At 28.5% G+C, this 19353-nt stretch overlaps 2 protein-coding genes across 2 annotated transcripts; one reads left to right on the forward strand and one right to left on the reverse strand.

Moving 5' to 3' along the window:
* The first annotated feature begins 9411 nt into the window (after positions 1-9411).
* LOC101251354 (uncharacterized protein C594.04c) lies at positions 9412-13631 on the forward strand. The gene is made up of 3 exons (XM_004233424.5): positions 9412-11749; positions 11907-12170; positions 13061-13631. The coding sequence occupies exons 1-3, from the start codon at positions 11534-11536 to the stop codon at positions 13535-13537; spliced, it is 957 nt and encodes a 318-aa protein (XP_004233472.1). The 5' UTR covers positions 9412-11533; the 3' UTR covers positions 13538-13631.
* A 1403-nt stretch (positions 13632-15034) lies between these two features.
* On the reverse strand, positions 15035-16048 carry LOC101243960 (cytochrome b561 and DOMON domain-containing protein At5g47530-like). Its single transcript, XM_004233912.1, has one exon. The coding sequence runs from the start codon at positions 16046-16048 to the stop codon at positions 15035-15037; it is 1014 nt and encodes a 337-aa protein (XP_004233960.1).
* Between the last annotated feature and the right edge of the window lie 3305 nt (positions 16049-19353).

The raw sequence follows: 19353 nt of genomic DNA on the forward strand, positions 1-19353 counted from the left end.
CAGTATTACCATCCAACTAAAGCAAATAATATAGAATTAAGGTATTTAAGTTACGAAAGCAAGTTAAATAAACTAAAAAATGCGAAAAATATGCTTAGAACCTGAAAGTTAATGTACCAAAACTAGAAATGAGAATCAAATCTAACAAAAAATTCTCGTGAATTATTCAACTAACTAAAACAAAGTCTAGGTCTGAAAATGGTGGGCATAGACTAATGAGAATTGGCAGCCCAGACGATGTGGTTCACCCTTAAACTCGAAGCGATCACCGATCTCCTAAGCGAGGCCTGTCAACAGTCGCGTGAAAATGCTCAGTACTCAATAAAAATAAGAACAAGTGCAGAATGAGTACACAATCATCGTGTACTGGTAGAATCATGCGATTATCCCACTAGTTTAACATAAACAAGCAATTACAACATTATAACACATGCATAAATATCAACATATTCCATACTATCATAAGAATCAACATCACAAGTCACATGTTTCATCACATAGTTGATCCTATCATGGTTTCCAAAGTCAAATTATTAACATGGCGGAGCGTGGCAATCAAACCCAACTTTTATGTCGTAATATGGTAACCGATCCCAGTTAACATGCTAAAACATGGCAATTCGATCTAAGTTAGTGTGCTGGAATGTGGCAGACGATCTCAATTGCACATCACAATAAGACATCAACGTCACCCAATCAATCATGATTTCATGATATCGATATTTATATATCTCTTTTCAACATCTATGATCAATATTGCAACATGCATACATATACAAGTACATAACGAAGCAAACCAAGTGTATATCACACAATCATAGAATCACAATCATCACCTACCTCGAATACAAGCTTGAATCCCCTAAAGCACTTGAATATTCTCTTCCCGAATTCTTTCCGCTTGTTTAGGTCCACCACAATCAATATACGCAAGGATCAACAATCAAAGGTCTAATCACTACTAAAAAACACTGCATTCAGAAATGAACATCGTTAGTAGTTTGTTGCTATTTTGCTCGTTGCTAACAAAAATCAGTCGCTTATTCGTCACTAAGTGGGTTTAGCAACAGAATTTGTTGTTTAGCTACAAAATTCTTCTGTCGTTAAATCCAATTTTTTTATTTATGAATTATTCGGATTATAACTAACCCAATAACCCTAGACCAATCTGAAGATTCTAATACCCAAAAATTAGAGTTTTTTCCACCATAATTCTTAGATCAAAACCCTTCCCCATCGATAATAACCAAAGAGAATAGGTTCTACGGATCGAAAACAGGTTTAGGGGATAAAAATCTTACCTTTAGCCTCAAAAATGATGAAAAACTATTAAGAACTCGTTTGGGTCGCCTCCTTAGCTCTAAATGTTAACAAATACCAAATAAGATCGTTTTAGGGTTTATAATCGACTTTATAACGCGTCTGGCCTGCTCCGGGGACCCATCCTGCTGCAGCGGCACCGCTCTAGCAGCCCCAACAGAGGCAGAATGTATCCCTTCACGAAAATATCATTTTCGAGAGTTCTACTCGTCCAAATTTGATTCCGTAAAGTGGCATGAGTTCGTTATCGTCTTATCTATCTACTTATGTAATAAAATTCACAATTAGATCTATTATTCATTACAAGATTTTCCCCTACAACTTAATTATTCCGATAATCTTCCAAATGTGGACTAGGTTGGGTAATTCCAAATTACTACGAAAGAGTTTTCTGGCCTCAATTCTTTCTTCATTGACTTTTCCGTAACGACGGAATCAAGTCATTACACTTCTAGTTACACATATATTTATAACTTATGTTAGACTATAATTTTCTAAAAAAATAAACACTTCATGAGAAATCAAACTACATAAATTGAGACAGAAGGAGTATCTATAATATATATTACCTCCGTTTAAATTTGTTTTTCCTACTTCTTTTAGTCTATATAAAAAAGTAATTTCGTTTCCTTTTTTTAGTAACACGTTAATTTCAACATTTCACATAACATATTCAAAATCACAAAATTAAATGATATTTTGATATATTTTTAATTTAAAATCATGAAATTAAAATATCTTCATTAATATTTTTTAAGTTCATATCAAATTAAAATAGAACAAATAAATTAAAATGTCTTCTTTGATCAGTCAAAAAAAAAAGAATGTTACATTTTCTTATATGATAGATATTTAAAGGCATAATTCTTCTTTTTATCCTTTTTGGTAATTTTTAAAATTTTACTCTAGAGAAAAGATAAAAATGAATTTACTTTTTAATTTGATAAATATTTTAAAATTTTTATTATTTCATAAATTTGTATTCCATCAAATATTATTATATAAAATAAAACCGAAAGAATGGTTCCTATTTCTTTTTTTGTTTAATATGGTCTGACAAATGGCCATAGGATTCTCTTTGATTTGCGAAATTGGGTACCATCACTGGCACTGCTTCGACTGTTTGTTGTCACACAAATCACTCCAAATTAAATGGGACCCTCACCAACGTGACCAAATCCAAAACTCTTTGTGAACCTTAATTCGAGGGAAATGTCCTTCCACCTCTATTCAACCAAAAGTAGAAAGAAAAAAAAAACCCTCTATTCAACCAATCTTATCCTATAAAAAAATAAAAGAGAAAATTCACCTATGAGTATTATTTATCAATTTACGAATTCAAATTTTGCATTTTTTGAGTTTACAAATAGTGAATTCACTAATTTGTGAAATACAATAAATTTCTAGTAATTTGTATTAGTTGTATATGTTAGGATCGAAAATAAGCAGGTGTAAATGCGGAAGCTAGCAAAGCAAAGACCACGAGTAAGAAGACAGCGAGAAATATACCAAAAGACACAGATATTTAACGTGGTTCGGTCAATCGACCTACGTCCACAAAGGAGATGAGCAATCCACTATAAATATGAGAGTACAAAATACAGAGAGAAACAACCTCAACCAATTCACTCGGAATACATGGGAGGTTCACACAAGTGATAACGTATCAAACTTGTATCCCACAAATTCTCTCTCTAACCAAAACTCTCAAAACCTTTAAGACTACATTGTGAATGCTGATTAAGTTAGAAGGAACATGCCTCTATTTATAGAGTCCTAAACTTTTTCCTACCAAAAAAGGATTAGTCAATTCAAAACCTTTTCTAAGAGAAAAACCTATTTATGGTAAGAAATCAGGGCAAATAAAACCCACCCGTATATGTACAAAAAGCTAACATTTTGTACGCAAAGAATAGACATTTATGTCGTACAATTATAATCAAACTAATTTGAGATTGTAGTGAGTGTTATTTCAATATTAGTGTTTCAAAATGTAAAATTGGGGTCATTATAACTCGTTTCTCAGAGTGAGACAGTCATGACAAAATACTCTTAAACATAATTATGGGGTTTATTCATAAGGTTTATGTCTTATATTTTCATTAATCGTGTGGGTAATTAGCTTTGTAAATCCTCAATATTTAGGCGGCCTTTAACTGTTCAAAATCCAATCACATTTTAAAAGTTAAAGATTGGGTTATTAGAACATTGTAGCGGAATTATTACGATACTTTAATTTATTTATTTTTGTATTATTTGTTAAAACTCCTCTTATACTTTTAAATTTTGTGATTTTTTTTTTCTATTTTTCTAATATATAAAAATTATCATAATTTAAAAACTCATGGTGTAAGACCCATGCCGTGAGACTTATAACTCAACTTAAATTTATAGTGTATGTCGCCCATGATCAAGTAAAGAAAACACTGATTCATAAATGAACTTTTATAGGCAAAATATGTAGTTGATAATGTATTAAACAAAAATGCTAAAAAGAGATAAGGGAAAATCATGAACTACCTTTCTTCGACCAGAAATATTTGTCATGTTACACTTATTGAAAGTTAATTTGACTAATTTTCAAAGGTAAATTAGATTATATTAATTTAATATTTTAAATAAAAAATTAGATATTCTAAAACTAAATAAAAAGTACTATAAATTACAATTTTTTCATATTAGTATGATAAAAAATAAATCGTAAAATATTAGTTAAAGTTTTTATAATTTGACTTTAAAAATAAAAACTGACAAATAATATCGAACGAAGGGACAAAATATTTGCAGCAAACACATCAAAAATGATCTTAAGAAAAGGGGCAACTATAAAATAATTTTAGCCCAATACTTTTTATTTTTGCAAGTGGACAGATGTCAGACTACTCGTGAATATTTCATCCCTTTGAAAATATTCCCTAGTTGTAAATATTTCATCCCTTTCAAAATGTTGTAATTTGTGCTATTCATAAATGAAATGTCCAAATTTCTTTTTATGGTCCTTGTTTTTTATTCTAAATTATCTTCAGGCTTCTTACATAACTGCATAGGCGGCAAAAACAAAATTCAATAAAAAAAAAGGTTTGCATGTATATATATTATATTGATATCGTATAAATTAATGTGTAATTGTATGTATATGATATATAACTTTATATGTATATAAGTTGTATAAACATGCATATATACAATTTATATAATATCATACATTACAACAGTTCATCTCTAAAATGAGTTGATCCTTTTTCCCCACCCGGGTCAACTCAAACCACATCTAAACATTCTTTTAGTTTAGTTATGACCTTATCTGTTTCGATTCTTTTGATACATTATTCACTTAAAATGATACGTTTATGTCAGGTTGAATTTTAAAATAGAATAAATTTTAGGAATCACATAGTTTTAATATGAAATTTCAATATATTCCTCTTTAGTTTATAATTAAATTAATTCCTTAAAAAGTAGCACAAACCGGATAAATAATATGTATCTCGGATACATCAAAAATTATCTCGGATACATTATAAAATAAACGGATTACATAATATGTAGCTCGGATACATTAGTATGTAGCTTGGATACATAAAAAAAGTAAGAGATTTTAAAGGTATTTAGAAATAGAAGGGAATATTGAAAATAATAGGAATATAAGACTGTGTATTTCACTAATTTTTCCTTTAAAAATTAAGCTTCGAAGCTCTTCAACGATGGATTATTTGAATTCTTCTTGATTTCCCAGGCTCTTTCTTTCTTCTTCTTCCATGACTGCTTTTTACTTCTCTGTTAATTTCCTACATTGTATTGCATCTTGATGATGTCAACTATTTAAAAATTTTCTAAGTATGAGAAACAAAAAATGATATTTCTTACTTGGTTACTTTAGTCATGAGAACAAAAGATGGGCTATGGAAGTCCAGTCCAGTCCTGGTCCAAATGAATGATGTAGATGGGCCCTTTAAGCTTTTGTTTGCTAAAGCCCATCAAAGTTTAGATTCACTCAATTGAGTCTGAAGGCCCATTTAAATACAACGGGTCCTTACCCGTTACAGAAAAAGTGACTTGACTGTACTATCCATATTGGTCAAACCTTTTTTGCTATATAAAGGTATCAAATGAGTTCAATTTTGTTATATTGACAAGTAAATTTGTATTCATTGGGCTTACCAGTTAACTTTCTATAACAAATGTAGCCAAGAAACGTTCAAAACATGGTAATTAAGCAACCTATTACATTAAATAAAATTATGGTAATAACGTTAAAATCTATAGTACTATAATATATAGACAAAGGGTTTAGTAACCTATGTAGAAAGTTTTAGCTCTGATACCAATTTGAAGAAAAAAAATTATTTATAAAACCTGTCTTTTATTATATTAAAAATATAGACAATCCTATTTATAATACTAACAATTAGGATTAGAATTCTCTCTAACTATTTCCTCTGTCCCTTGTTATTGTTCATTTTTTAATTAACACATCTATTCAAAAAATAATGATTGATATAGTGAGTTTACCATTTACCCTATTAATTATAAAATTGATGACTTAAAAATTTAAGATTTTCAAGAAATTCTACATTTTTCAAAGTAGTTAATGAAGATATAATAGGTAAAAAATATTATCCTTTCTTGATTTGTCAAATATGACAAGTAAAAGAAAAATTAGAAAAAGTTTAGAAAAAATAACTTAAATACACAACTATAAGTTAATTATTCTCTAATTTTCCTATTTTTTAAAAAAGTTACTTAAATCTCTTTTTTTTATTTTATAATCATAATATTGCAGATACATAGCATTTTCTCTCATCTGACACACGTTTTCCTATTTCATGCCTATTTTTTCTCCTCAAATATCAATCAACTGAATCCTTTTTATCCATAACTACACTCAATCTCAATTTTGAATTTCAAATTATTACTCTCTCAATCAAACACGTTTCTTAACAATCAACGGTAGTTGTATGAGACTCCATACAATTTTTGACACTTGAATTTGTGGACCCGTTTATACTCTTTTATCTCCATTTCTACAATTTTACCTTCCACTCACCACCGCCGCTTAGTTCTCCTCATCCGCACCCCTATTTTTTTTTAATCTTTTTCATTATTTTTTATAAAATGTAGTTCTTTAAAAATGTTATGTAAAAGATGTCGAAAATATATTCTTTCTTGTGGTAATTGAAAAAAAGTTAAAAGTAAAAGACAATAAATGATATATTAAAGCATGCACTTATACACAAAGAAAATAAATGAGGTTGATACGGTCTAATAAAAGTTAATTATTTTATTTGGATATTTTTTATTCACAAGATTTCTGAGAATATTTAATCATAACTAATATTAATGAAAATATTAAAATTAGAGATGACTGATCATGCTAAATTTAAGTAATTTTTAGGTATACACACTTAAAACACTTTTAAATGCTTAAGTTAGATTTAGAAATAAAAAGATAAAAATGTTGAAGAGAAATAATGTAATTTATTTTTAAAAAAATTGATAAATAATTTATTTGTTGGAATAACTCAAATGTCTTCAAAATTGTTAATATTAAAAAATATACTTATAATCTAATATTTTTAATAGTATCAAACAGACACAAAACACCAATAATAGTATTAAACTAAGTCAAAATTCAAACTAATTGTGTTTCATTCACTTTAGAATATAAATTATTAGACGCAATTACTTTTAATAAAAAATATAAATTATTTATCTAAATAAAATGCAATAATCAGCAATTTGATTTAAAAAATAAACTCCTCCATAACTACTTATTAAAAAATACAAGCAAACTCATAAATAAAAATAAGAAAAAGAGGACCTTTTTTCCCTTCTGTTTCGATTTTATTTTATACAACAAATCTATTAAATAAAATGAAGTATTTGTACCATGAATTCAATCTAAAATTGATTTTTCAAAAAAAAAGTATTTGGAAGTTAATTTTATTTTTATTATTAGATAGAAAAATGAAAAAGAAAAAAAGAAAGAAAAAAGAAGAGGGGTGGGTGGATAAGGGAAGTGGGTGGGATGGTGAGTAGGAGGTAAAAGAGTATTAGACAAGTTCATTATTAGATCCATAAATTCAAATGTCAAAAATTGAGTAGAACCTCACATAACTATTATTGATTGGGCCTTTGTCATTTTAAATTCTTTTGAAAAATTAAACAAGTAATTAGAAATGAAAAGACGATAACAAATTCTAACTAAACATAAATAAGTCAATAAGCACAAATAATAAATCATAAACAATTTAGAATTCCTATCTTACTTTAAAGTTATTATTCCAACAGTTTTATTATTGGAGAAAACATTTGAAATAATTTTCATGTATGATGTACTTAATACAACTTCAAAAATAAGTTTAAATACATGTTATATACGGATTTCTAAATTTAAAATACAACTTCAAGTTGAATTTAAAGTTTCATAATTATATATATATATATATATATATATATATATATATATATATAAGGAACATATAGAAGGTGACGTGACACTCTTCTATTACCTCCATTCATTTTTTTCTTATTTTCTTTCTTTTACTTGACATTTTTCTTATTTTTTCTTACAAAATCATCTTCTTAATTTGTACCTTTTCAATTATATAAATTTTATTCTTAAATTAGTATTAATAATATTCATAACTCTCAAACCTTTCATGTTCATAACCTCTTAAACCTTTCACATTCATAACTTCTAATTATTTAATGTGAAAGGTTACATTAACACTATAAAATCATATTAAAACTGTGTGTTATTTTGTAGTCATCTTTGGTTAGAGAATTAGTGGAAGACATGTTACAATATTTATAAGCTTTGAAGTGCATTATTTTTTTCAAATATTATTTCATATATTACTTTTAATTAGCAAGAAAGGCTAATATATCAGCATATTTTTGTTTCTTCTAGATAAATTATTTTGTTTTGTTTTCTTTGATATTCATTTTACGACTAATAATGTATTTGTTATTATTTCTCTTTGACTCTTGTAGATAGGATGAAATGATAACATAAGTGATGGAGATTAATGGATTTTGAGCTATATATATTGATTATTCTTTATTTTTTTTAAGTGCTTAAAAAATGTTTCTATTATATTATTTTCTTTTAAATTATTTATGTTTTTATCAAAAATGATCATGTGGGAGAATTTATTATTAGATGTAATTTTCCTTTTTCTTAATGAGATATAATATTTTATTTGTTATCTTTAAGATTCATTTTAGGACTAATAATTTGTTTATTATTATTTTTCTTAACTCTTGTATATAGAATGGAATGAAAATCAGAGTTGGAGATTAATGGATTTTGAGCTATATATATTGATTATTCTTTATTTATTTTAGGTGCTTAAGAAGTAATGTTTCTATTATATTATTTACTTTTGAATTATTTGTGTTTTGACAAAAATGATTATATGTGTTTACATGAAATTTTCTCCTTATTCATTATCTTTTTCTTCTTTTAATTATGTTTTGCCGATTATATGAGATATATCTATAATGAAAATGGTTAGACATTCTTGCATAATTTGATTTTACAAGGAAAAATAATTTGATATGCCTAATATAATTACAACTCTTTTTTTGTTGAAATTATACATTTAATATTACTTGTTTGTGTTGGTGAAGATATAAATCCTGAATTTTTTAAAGAAAAATATTTAAGTAATTATCTTTAGACCTCTATATGATTTTTAGATAATTTGATTATATTATAATGATAACACTCTTCAAAAATAATTATTTGCTCAGGTAAATTCATCTCTCACTTTTTAATTGACAATATTAGTTTATTGTGTTTGTAGCGTATAATATTTTAAAACGTAAAAGTAGAAAATGAGTAAATAAATATTGATATGCTACTTGAAGAAATACGTACATATACTTTTATAGTCCGGCGAAACAATTTTTATCAACAAAAATAATAGAACATAAGAATGTAAAGTTAATTTATAATTTTGACAATATAGTTGATTTAATTAAAAATAAATTATTTATTAATGTGTAAAATTGCAATCCTTAAATTTTTCATTTTTGTTGTTTTTTAAAAGATTTCAAGTTGTCTATTAATTAGTCAAGTTGTCGTCTTTATATTTTTCATATTTTTCATATTTGCTATTTTTCGAGAGTTCTCAAGTTATTTCGTAATTGCGAATAATTTATAATTTTAAAAATATAGTTGATTTCCTCCCTTTCTATTTACTTATAATAAAATATTTGTCTTAATAACTCTAATTTGTTTGTCTTTTAATTTTGTAGAATTAATGTTCTTTATTAGTGTAATAATGAAGATATATTACTCCTATTATGTTATAAACAAGTTCAAACCATATTATTAGTCCTCTCAGTTATTATGACTCTTTATTCTTAGGAATTTATTATATTAAATGTAATATTTATTTAAAATGTGAAATACTATTATATTTTTGTGTTTGAGCCAAAGAAAATTAAAAGAAATAGGAATTGGTATGTGTCATTTTTTGAATCTTTTTTGCGTAGCTATTTTTTTTCTCTTTAGTTTTCTTTTATGTTATTTTTAAATTTTACATTATCTTTTTTCAATATAAGTTGTTCCCCAAAAAAAAATTGGATATCTAAATCTAAATATAATAATAAGATATGGAATTTAACTAATTAAGATAGTTATTTTTCATCATTTAAATATGTTAACATTTTTTAATTTAAAATTTAATTATTAAAAGGTTATCAATACAAATATTAAATTAATCTAATATTGTACAATAAAAATAATTAAAACATGTGATGATTGGGTGATGACGAGGACAAGTAATAGTAATTGTGAATAATGATTAATAATAGTGTTGGCTAATTATATAGTCATGAATAATAACTATTAATAGCAATCTGAGTTACACACTGTCGAAAAATTATACTAAAAATATAATTTAGAAGATAACAAATAAGCATAAAAGAACGATCAGATTTCAAGTTTACATAAAAATATATAATTTATACTAAAAAGAATCTCAAATGAAAAAGAAAAAAGATGATCACAAGTTTACATTACAGTAGTTCTAATATTACCCATTTTCTTTTACCTTCTCTTTTTTCTATGAAATTTAATTTTAATATTTAACTTTCAGAAGTTCATATATAATTAATTCATATTTAATCTAAATATTTTTATAGCTTCTCTTCTATAAAATTACATGATTAACAAAAAATTTCTTTTATTTAAGTAATTATTGATATTAATATGTAATTTTATTTTACTTTTTTTCATAACGATATGAAGCACAACTAAATACGCTAATCTTCAAATAAATGGAAAACTATTCTAAATAAATAAATAACTTGTTTATAGATCAATTTAGTGCAGTAGTGTCACGATAAAATCATAATTTTTTTTACCAAACTTTTAGAATACGCTTATTTGAAAATAATTACTTTTTGGAGGATAAATTCGTGTTTATAATCATTAATTTAAATATTTTTGTCTATATAAAATCAACAGCTTAATACTTCTTCCGTCTGGTACTTTTTATCATGATTTTTATTTTAAGAGTTAAATTAAAGAAAAAAATTTGACTTACATTTTAACACAAATTTTTTCATCATATTAATATAAATTAAAGAAAAAACTTTTTGACTTACATTTTAACACAAATTTTTTCATCATATTAATATGTAAAAATTGTAATTTATAGTACTTTTCATATAGTTTTAGAATATCTATTTTTTTTAAAAAAAATATCGAATTAATGTAATCTAATTTGCCTTTAAAAATTAATCAAATTGACTTTTGATAAGCATAACATAACAAACAATTTCGGACGGAAGAAATACTTCAAAAGTAAATAAAATACAATACTTTTTTAAATTCTAAAAATAACTTCCTCCATTACTCAAAATTACTCTCTCTCCCATTTCTTTCGTATCATTTTTAGAGTGAAATAATAAGAATTTTAATTAATATTTTGTAATAAATTTTTCATCACAATACTAACTAAAAAGTTATAATTTTAATATTTTTAAAATTAATTAAATTAACTTTTAGAAAGCTGGTTAAACTAAAAAAAAGAATCAAATTGAGTAATTTTATTGCTTAACACTTAGCCAACCACGTCAAACTTTTTTAAAAATAAATAAACACGTGTTTTTGGCCAAACAAGCTATCACACAACCCCATTTTTGTGGGCTTTTATCAGTTGCCAAATTTTCAACTCTAGTCACTGCTGCTGCTGCCATGGCTACTCATAGCAATTTGAAGAATGCTTTGATTGCCTTTCTTGCTCCACTTCCCTCTTTACTTTTCTATCTATCTTTCCTTCGCCATTATCATGAAGATCATCCAATCTACAATTGGTGTTACCACCACCCTCTTCTGTTTGCTAATGTCTTGTTTTTCTTCAATGTCAATATCCTCTTCTATGCCATTAGTTACATCCAATCTAGTCACTGGGTAATTTTAGACTAACCAATTTCTTGTAAGATTTGATTTGGGTTTTTGTTGAAATATGATAATTTGATTTGTATTCCAAAATTTACTTTGGCTAACTTGGATTTTATCATTTCGGGCTATTTGATGAATTGGGTTATTGTTGGAATTTGATTTTCAGATGATAGATTTGTTCTGGACTGTGATTCCAGTAATGCTAGTGCATTTCTATGCAAATCATCCATTGGCACAGTATAATGTGTGGAGGTCTAAGGTGGTTATACTTTTAACTTGGATTTGGAGTATAAGACTTACTCATAACTACTTCCGTCGCGAGAATTGGCAATGGGGACACAGGCAAGATTGGAGATTTACAGATATGAGCCACCAGTATGGCAAGAACTGGTGGTGGATATCTTTCTTTTTTGTTTATTTCTCTCAGCAGGTGAGATTCTTTATCTGTTTGATTAAATGCCCTAATGAATTCACTTCTTTGTTTCTTTTCTGTTTATACTAAACTGTGTAAGCCTATAACAACAGATTAGCAAGCGGTCATCAATTTATTGTTGAAATGAAACACATAATTTGTTCGTGAACTATTCATTCAGAATTCAGGACTTTGTTTTGATGGTATTAGAAAATATGTATGATCATTTATGCAACTTCACTCAATGTCAGACTTCTATTCTTAGTAATTTTGTGATGCAATGAGAACTGAGAATTCAAAGCCTACTGATATTGCCTGTTTTAGAATTTTCTTTCCCTTTGATGTAGCATACCTAATTGCTTTAATAGATTGTCGTGTTGTCTTCAAGTGCTAAATCAAGCCATAAAAGAGTTTGCCTCACAAACAAGAAATGCTTTCTAAGTTCTTCCCTCAAAGTTTTTGTTGTTCGGATGATACCATCTCTAGTTTTGATACAAAACACGAGGTTCTATGAATTATTTAGTCCATTTATGTTTTTATAAGGCAATTCTCAGATGCAAAATGATCCATTATTTCACAATTACCACTCACTTTAGTTAGTATTTTCTACTTGCGCTACGATATAAACAAAAACATTGTTTGCTCAAAAGCATGGTACTGGTTAAGATCATACCATGGTGGATTTTCACTAAAGGACCTACCTTCTTGGCCTTCACCAAGCATTAGCAAACAGCTTTCCAAGCATTTTCGACAGCCATTTTATTGTTTGCATTAATTGTGTAAAGTCGAGTCTGGTTGCTGTAATATCTTGAAATGTGACAAATTGAATCTGGTGGTGGAATGGAGAGACATTAGTGACTCCTTTATCATACTCTATGGTTTTATTTATTTTTGACATTGTTTTGCAGATTTTTCTGATTGGTATATGCCTGCCTATGTATGTTGTCCACTCTGAAGACAAGCCATGGAATATCTGGGATTTCATTGCTGTATTCATCTGCTTGTCTGCCATTATAATTGCTTATTATGCAGATACAGAGCTCTACAATTTTGTGAGCAGAAACCAGAAACTAAAAGAGCTCGGCAAGCCAATGGTTCCCAATCTTGATGAAGGCCTCTGGAGGTATTCACGACATCCAAACTATTTTGGAGAGCAGTTATGGTGGTGGGGACTCGTCCTATTTGCCTGGAACTTGGGTCAGACTTGGACTTTTGTTGGTGCACTCGCTAATAGCTTGTGTCTTGCACATGTCACTGTGCTTGTTGAGAATAGGATGCTTAAGCAAGCCTACAGAGCTGAAGCATACAAACTCTACCAAAGGACAACATCTGTGTGGATACCATGGTTCAAGTCATCCGCAAAAGGGAAAGATAAGGAAACTTGAGTCTATTTTCAATCTCTTTGGTGTCTTCCTTTGTTAAATGTCGACGATAAGATTTAGAATTATTGAATAAATAATCTAGTAATGTGCATTCTAATTATGTGTCTTTTACAATTCATTTGCTTGCAACTGTCCCATCTCATTCATCCAATAGCCTGAAAGCTTGCTAAGAAGAAACAAAAATATGATAATTGTTCTGCAGAAACATGCATAATACATGTAAGAAGGTAGGAAGAAATCAGACCAACTGAATCCAGATATCTCAACATGTATCATATGTTGAAGGGAGTTCGAAGAATGGACAAAAACAACAACCAAATTACTTGCTTATATGTTTTAAAAAAACTATCATCTCCATACACTTGTAGTTTAGTCCAGCATAGAATTGAGAATTGTCCCCACTTCTATCTCACTGTACTTCCTGATGTTGTTTCTCAATCCAACATCTGTTTCTTCCTTCCGTCCAATATGATTTGCGGCAAAATTTGCAACTGTTCGTAAGTCTGACAAACAAAAAAATGAATATTTCTGTAATTCTTTCATTAGAATAGCGACAAGAGAATAATGTGAAACCTTTAATCCATTGAGATCATGCTAAAAGGGAGAGAGCTCAAGAACTTTAAGATTTGAGCTCATGATTTGTTACTGATGGCAGAATCATAGGCAAAGAAGTGCTTCATACATATAACTCCCAAGCTGGTTGTAGTAATAAGTAGATAATATGATGAAGTTGTCTTGGTAGAAATATGACCTGTTTTACTGATCTTACAGATTTCTTCCTTCTAGTATCAGTCTCCTTTACAACACATGAAATTTCATACCTTGGGCTTAAATCTTATTCCGATACTTCCTGGAGAGCTGTCAATGGAAAGAAAGCAAACAATATAGAAAGAAATTTGTTGAATTTTCCATGGCTACACTTAAGATAAAGCTTGATCTAGTAGAAGCATTGAAGATAGTCTTGGCCTCTAGAGTTGGAACATTAGTTGTCTTCTGCAGCAATTTATCAATCAAGTATTTAAGTCTTATTCCTGTTTACTTGCAACTAAAAGAACATTCTTATTTCAGTTTGCTTACAACTATCTCTTTTAAAAATCTTAGTTCAGTTGTTGGGGAAGTATGATATCTTGAGAATGTAATCTTGATACTCCCTCAACCATTTCTTGTGCTGAACAGATTTATTATGAGAGATCAGGACTTATGTTTGCAATAGAAGGGTCTTTTTTATGAACTCGTTATGGAGTTATCTTTTTTTTTTAATCAAAAGAAAAGAGAAGGCACATTGCTCATGTGAAGAACCAGTATGTGGAGTTTGTACAGTTCACCGAAAATATTTGTATTAAAAAATAGAAAAACCATGTATATATAGCCATGTTTTTAATAGGATTCATCAATCAATAACAAGTACATCTAGTCTAATCTCTAGAAGTGGAATGTACATGAAATTTGGGCTACGAATTAAACTATGCCTACAAAATTGAAAATAACATAGTTGCAACTCTATGCCTTGTCTTCTATACTGTTTGCAGAAACTCCTTCTGGTGTAGCTGTTCCTTTGTTAGCGTTGAGGTAGCATCTGCAAACTTCAAGAACAGCAGCAACAAAGGCCAACGAAGCAAGAAAAGCAATGTAAGCATTCTTCCAAATCCCGACATCCATCATCTGGAAACCTTTGAAACAATTGAGAATTCCCATTATAATAGTACCATAACCAGTGCACCAGTGATAAATATTCCAATACACCCTGTATTTGTGTTCCTTTGATGGCCGTAGACGATGAGCTAACACTTGTAATGTTGCGAGCACTAAAAGTGCAGCACCAATGTACCTATGACAAGAGTGTTGTTTAACTGAAGAAGATTGTCTCCCAAGATAAAATCCCAAACCTCCACCAGCAATACCAAGAAAATAAGCTATACTTTGACAATAAATATGTAGATTGAACCACAAAGCTGGATACTCTTGTAATCGTAGGTATCTCAATCTAGCAAGAACAACACCAAGTGGCATCATCATTCCCCAACTAACCGCATTGATTACACCATGTGCTATCTTTATCTTAGACCTTGAATTTAGTTTTACATTAGGACTACTCATAGCCACAGTTTTCCCAGAATGGAAATTCAAAGTCCCAAAAGATCTCAAGTTATCTCCTGACATGCCATGACTTCCTGGTGTATCATCATCTTGTAGTGCTCCTTCTTGCCAAACATGATTCACAACATTGCTTCCATTCATAGGTAGCTCAAACCTCGCAAAGATGATGACTTGTCCATCGGTATACTGGGCTGAAACATTATGAACCGTAAAGCTCAAGTCACCTTTCACAAGGGTGGTTCCATAGGTGTCGATAGGTGACGTGTATGCTTCGAGAGTACCATCAGAACGTTGTAATGCAACAAAAGCCTGGGAGCCGATCATCCCTGTAGATGTTGGGTTTATAGCCCAAGCAAGCCATCTTCCGTGCTGACTTTGAGACTTGCTAAAGGCGATATCGACAGTACGAGAAGTCATGTCGTAATTCCAGTGAATAAAAGAATTCAAAGTATGAAGATGGCTGCATGAATTGTAGGATTTTCCATGGAAGTGGAAATAGGAGCAGTTGGTTCGAGCATATGATGAGAGGAAGCATAGGGAGAAAAGGAAGCAAAAAAGCAAGAGGTTATTAGAGTATGCCATCAAGTACGTAGTTAATTTCTTATGATGAGAGGGTGGTGTATTTATAATATGCGTGAACTAGGTTAGTCAAATTTGGAAATTAGGATCTATAATCCCATTATGAGTGGGAGTAGGCCTTTTTTTAAAGATCAGTACTAATTTTTAAATATAAGGTAATTTTTTTTTTAAAAAAAATGCTTTTAATTTGTATATTTAATTAAACTAATCCCATTTATGGATGGACTAGGCTATACTAGAATTTGGAAGTAAATCACATTATGAATGTGAATAGGAAAACTCACTCACATAAAAATATTAGGAAATACTACTACTATCATTCTCTACTATAGAGATGTATAAGACGTCTCAATTTATGAGAAAGTAATAAAATAGTTTTAGATAGTTGGATCATTTGATCAAATATTTTTGTCCAATAGAGTGAAAAAGTAGTTACTTTCTAAAGTTATAAAAAATAATGCATACACGAATTGTGGTAAACAATGTGAAGGATATAAAATCACATATAAATTAGGCTGTGTATAAATTTATAACTTCCTGTATGAAGATTTTATGGGAATATTTAATTGAGAATGTTCGTTGATATTCCGAAAAGAATAAAATTGGGGTAAGTTAGGATATGACCCATTTTTAGTTTTTTAAGGATAATTACAATACAATGTATTTGGGTGATTTAATTTATAAAAGGGCAATTTCAAATATATACCGTAAAGTAATTAATTTACGATAAATATAGTCATGTTTTTATTACATAAAAAATACCCAAAAATTATAGAAAATATACACTAACTCACAACATAACTCGCAATAAGTCATAGGAAATATACATTAAATATATAATATATCTCTCTTATAAATGAGTTATGCACTTACATTATTATATACACAAAAAGCTGAATATAGATTAACTATATACAAAGTATACATTAATTATACATGAAGTATACACTAACTATTCAATCTCTATCAACCAAAAATCACTTCTAAAAAGTTTCAAATTTTAGATATGAAATCCTCTCTATGTTTCAAGTCTTTCGGAAGAATAAGAAGAAGTAAACGACACAAAGAAAAAGGAGGGAGGGGGGTCATACTAGGAGGATTATACAAATATACCCGCAAATTATACAAATATGCAAATTATATAAAATCGGTAAATTATACAAACGAAACAAGCTAAAACTTATAAATATGCATACTATAATGTATAATTAAATGGAAAAATAACTTAAATATACAACTATAAGTTTTATGTTCTCTAATTTTCCCTTCTGTTTTTAAATGTTACATAATTCCTTTTTTTTTTTTAATTTTAGTATAAGTTTATAGATACATAACATTCTCTCTCCTATAATACACAATTACCCATTTTAATGTCTATTTTTTCTCCATTAAAAACACTCAACCTTTTAAATCAGTTTTTGGATTTTGAATTTTCTCCATTAAAACACTCAACCTTTTAAATAAGTTTTTGGATTTTGAATTATTAATTTTAATTAAAACACCCAATTTTGAAATTTTGAATTTCAAAATTCAAATATTTGAAATTTCAAAAATTTGGACAATTTCTCTCCCGTTCAGTTCTTACTCCATCACGTTTTCAGTTCTTCTTTCTCCATAATCGTCTTTCTTCCTCTTAACCCAGCATATTTTATTAGTTTCTTCTTTTTCTTCTTAATCCATCATCGTCTTTTTCTTCTTAATCTATCATCGTTTTAACCCAGCATCTTTTTCTTCTTAATCCATCATCAGTTCTTCTTTTCTTCCCTTTTTTGTTTTTGTTAATTGTTCTATTACATCATAGTAATGTGTCCGTTAATTAATAGAAGGATATATGATTCTGACGATGAAAATTGGAAAGAAAATAGAAAAAAGTCTTTGCATGATCCTATAAATCTTCAGAAGGATTCAAACAAAGACTCTGGCGAAACATTAAAATCAAAGGTTGTCAAAATACAACAAAAAAAAGAAAAAAGAAGCAGCAAACATTGTTGTTAGGCCTACATTGTCTCGGGTTAGTATTTTGGTACTTAAAACTGTTGTTGAAATTAGTAAAAATTTTAAGGAATTCAATATGTATCAAAAAATCATGAAAATTATTATCATGTATCATGAAGTTCTGAAAATTGTTATAATGTACCATTCAATAAGTTTAATAACTGCGTTATCAACTGTGCTTGATGATACATATAGAATCAGTGTGTATAGTGTTTAGTCGATGTACTGATACATGTATTAGATATGTACCACATGTTATAATGTTTAGTCAATGCACTGATACATGTAGTAGATATGTATCACATGTTTTTCATTAGTATGAATTTTCTGAAAACTGATATCATGTATCATTAAGGTATTAGTTGTTTAGTTGATGTACTGATACATGCTTGATGATACATGTATTAGATATGTACCACAATGTATCAGTACATCAACTAAACAACAAATACCTTCTACAATGTATCAAATATCAATTTCTTTCCTTGATACATCAATATCCAACTCGGCTGCAATTGCTGCTTTGAGATTAGAAAACGAAATTGAATCTCCAACAACGATTTCGTCGATTTTGTAACTTTCATAATGCAATTCGTTCACCCAAATTCCGGAATGTCTCATCAAAATTGAAGTATTCATCTTGAAAAATCCACAGTAACAACAATAAAATTACTGTAGTTCAAAATTTAACAGATTGTTCATAAAAAATGTATTCAAAATAGATGATATAATCTTTGATTTTCAAAATTTGAGATTAATATCCAATTACGTGCTGAATTTATGCTGATTAATGATCTGTTACCGTAAATTAAGCTTTTTTAGTAAAATGAAGCGTTTTTTCCCCATTTTTTTTCTCAACAGTTTAAACTTACCATGTATCATTTACCATGTATCACTAGAGTCTAAAGTATCACAGCATAACAAATTTAAGGAATTTTTTTATAAATACTAAATTTATCGGGACAGAGTGTAATTATTGAATTACACTATGGGATTCCTTAAATTTTTACTAATTAAATTCATCATAATGGCTATTTACGATTCCTCAAATATAGTTACATCCTAGTATAGTCCATAAAATTACTTTTACAAAATTTAGCTAAGGTGTCCGATGCTTATTTGAATTGGTCAACAGAGGAGAGGCCCTA

Source organism: Solanum lycopersicum, chromosome 2 (assembly GCF_036512215.1).
Source record: "Solanum lycopersicum chromosome 2, SLM_r2.1".
NCBI classification, from domain to species: domain Eukaryota; kingdom Viridiplantae; phylum Streptophyta; class Magnoliopsida; order Solanales; family Solanaceae; genus Solanum; species Solanum lycopersicum.

Excerpts from the sequence above, each read along its gene's own strand:
- LOC101251354 (XM_004233424.5), top strand. The coding sequence starts at position 11,534 with ATGGCTACTCATAGCAATTTGAAGAATGCTTTGATTGCCTTTCTTGCT. Across the intron at positions 11,750-11,906 it reads ACATCCAATCTAGTCACTGG|ATGATAGATTTGTTCTGGAC; the intron begins GTAATTTTAGAC and ends TTTGATTTTCAG. Across the intron at positions 12,171-13,060 it reads TTGTTTATTTCTCTCAGCAG|ATTTTTCTGATTGGTATATG; the intron begins GTGAGATTCTTT and ends ATTGTTTTGCAG.
- LOC101243960 (XM_004233912.1), bottom strand. The coding sequence starts at position 16,048 with ATGACTTCTCGTACTGTCGATATCGCCTTTAGCAAGTCTCAAAGTCAG.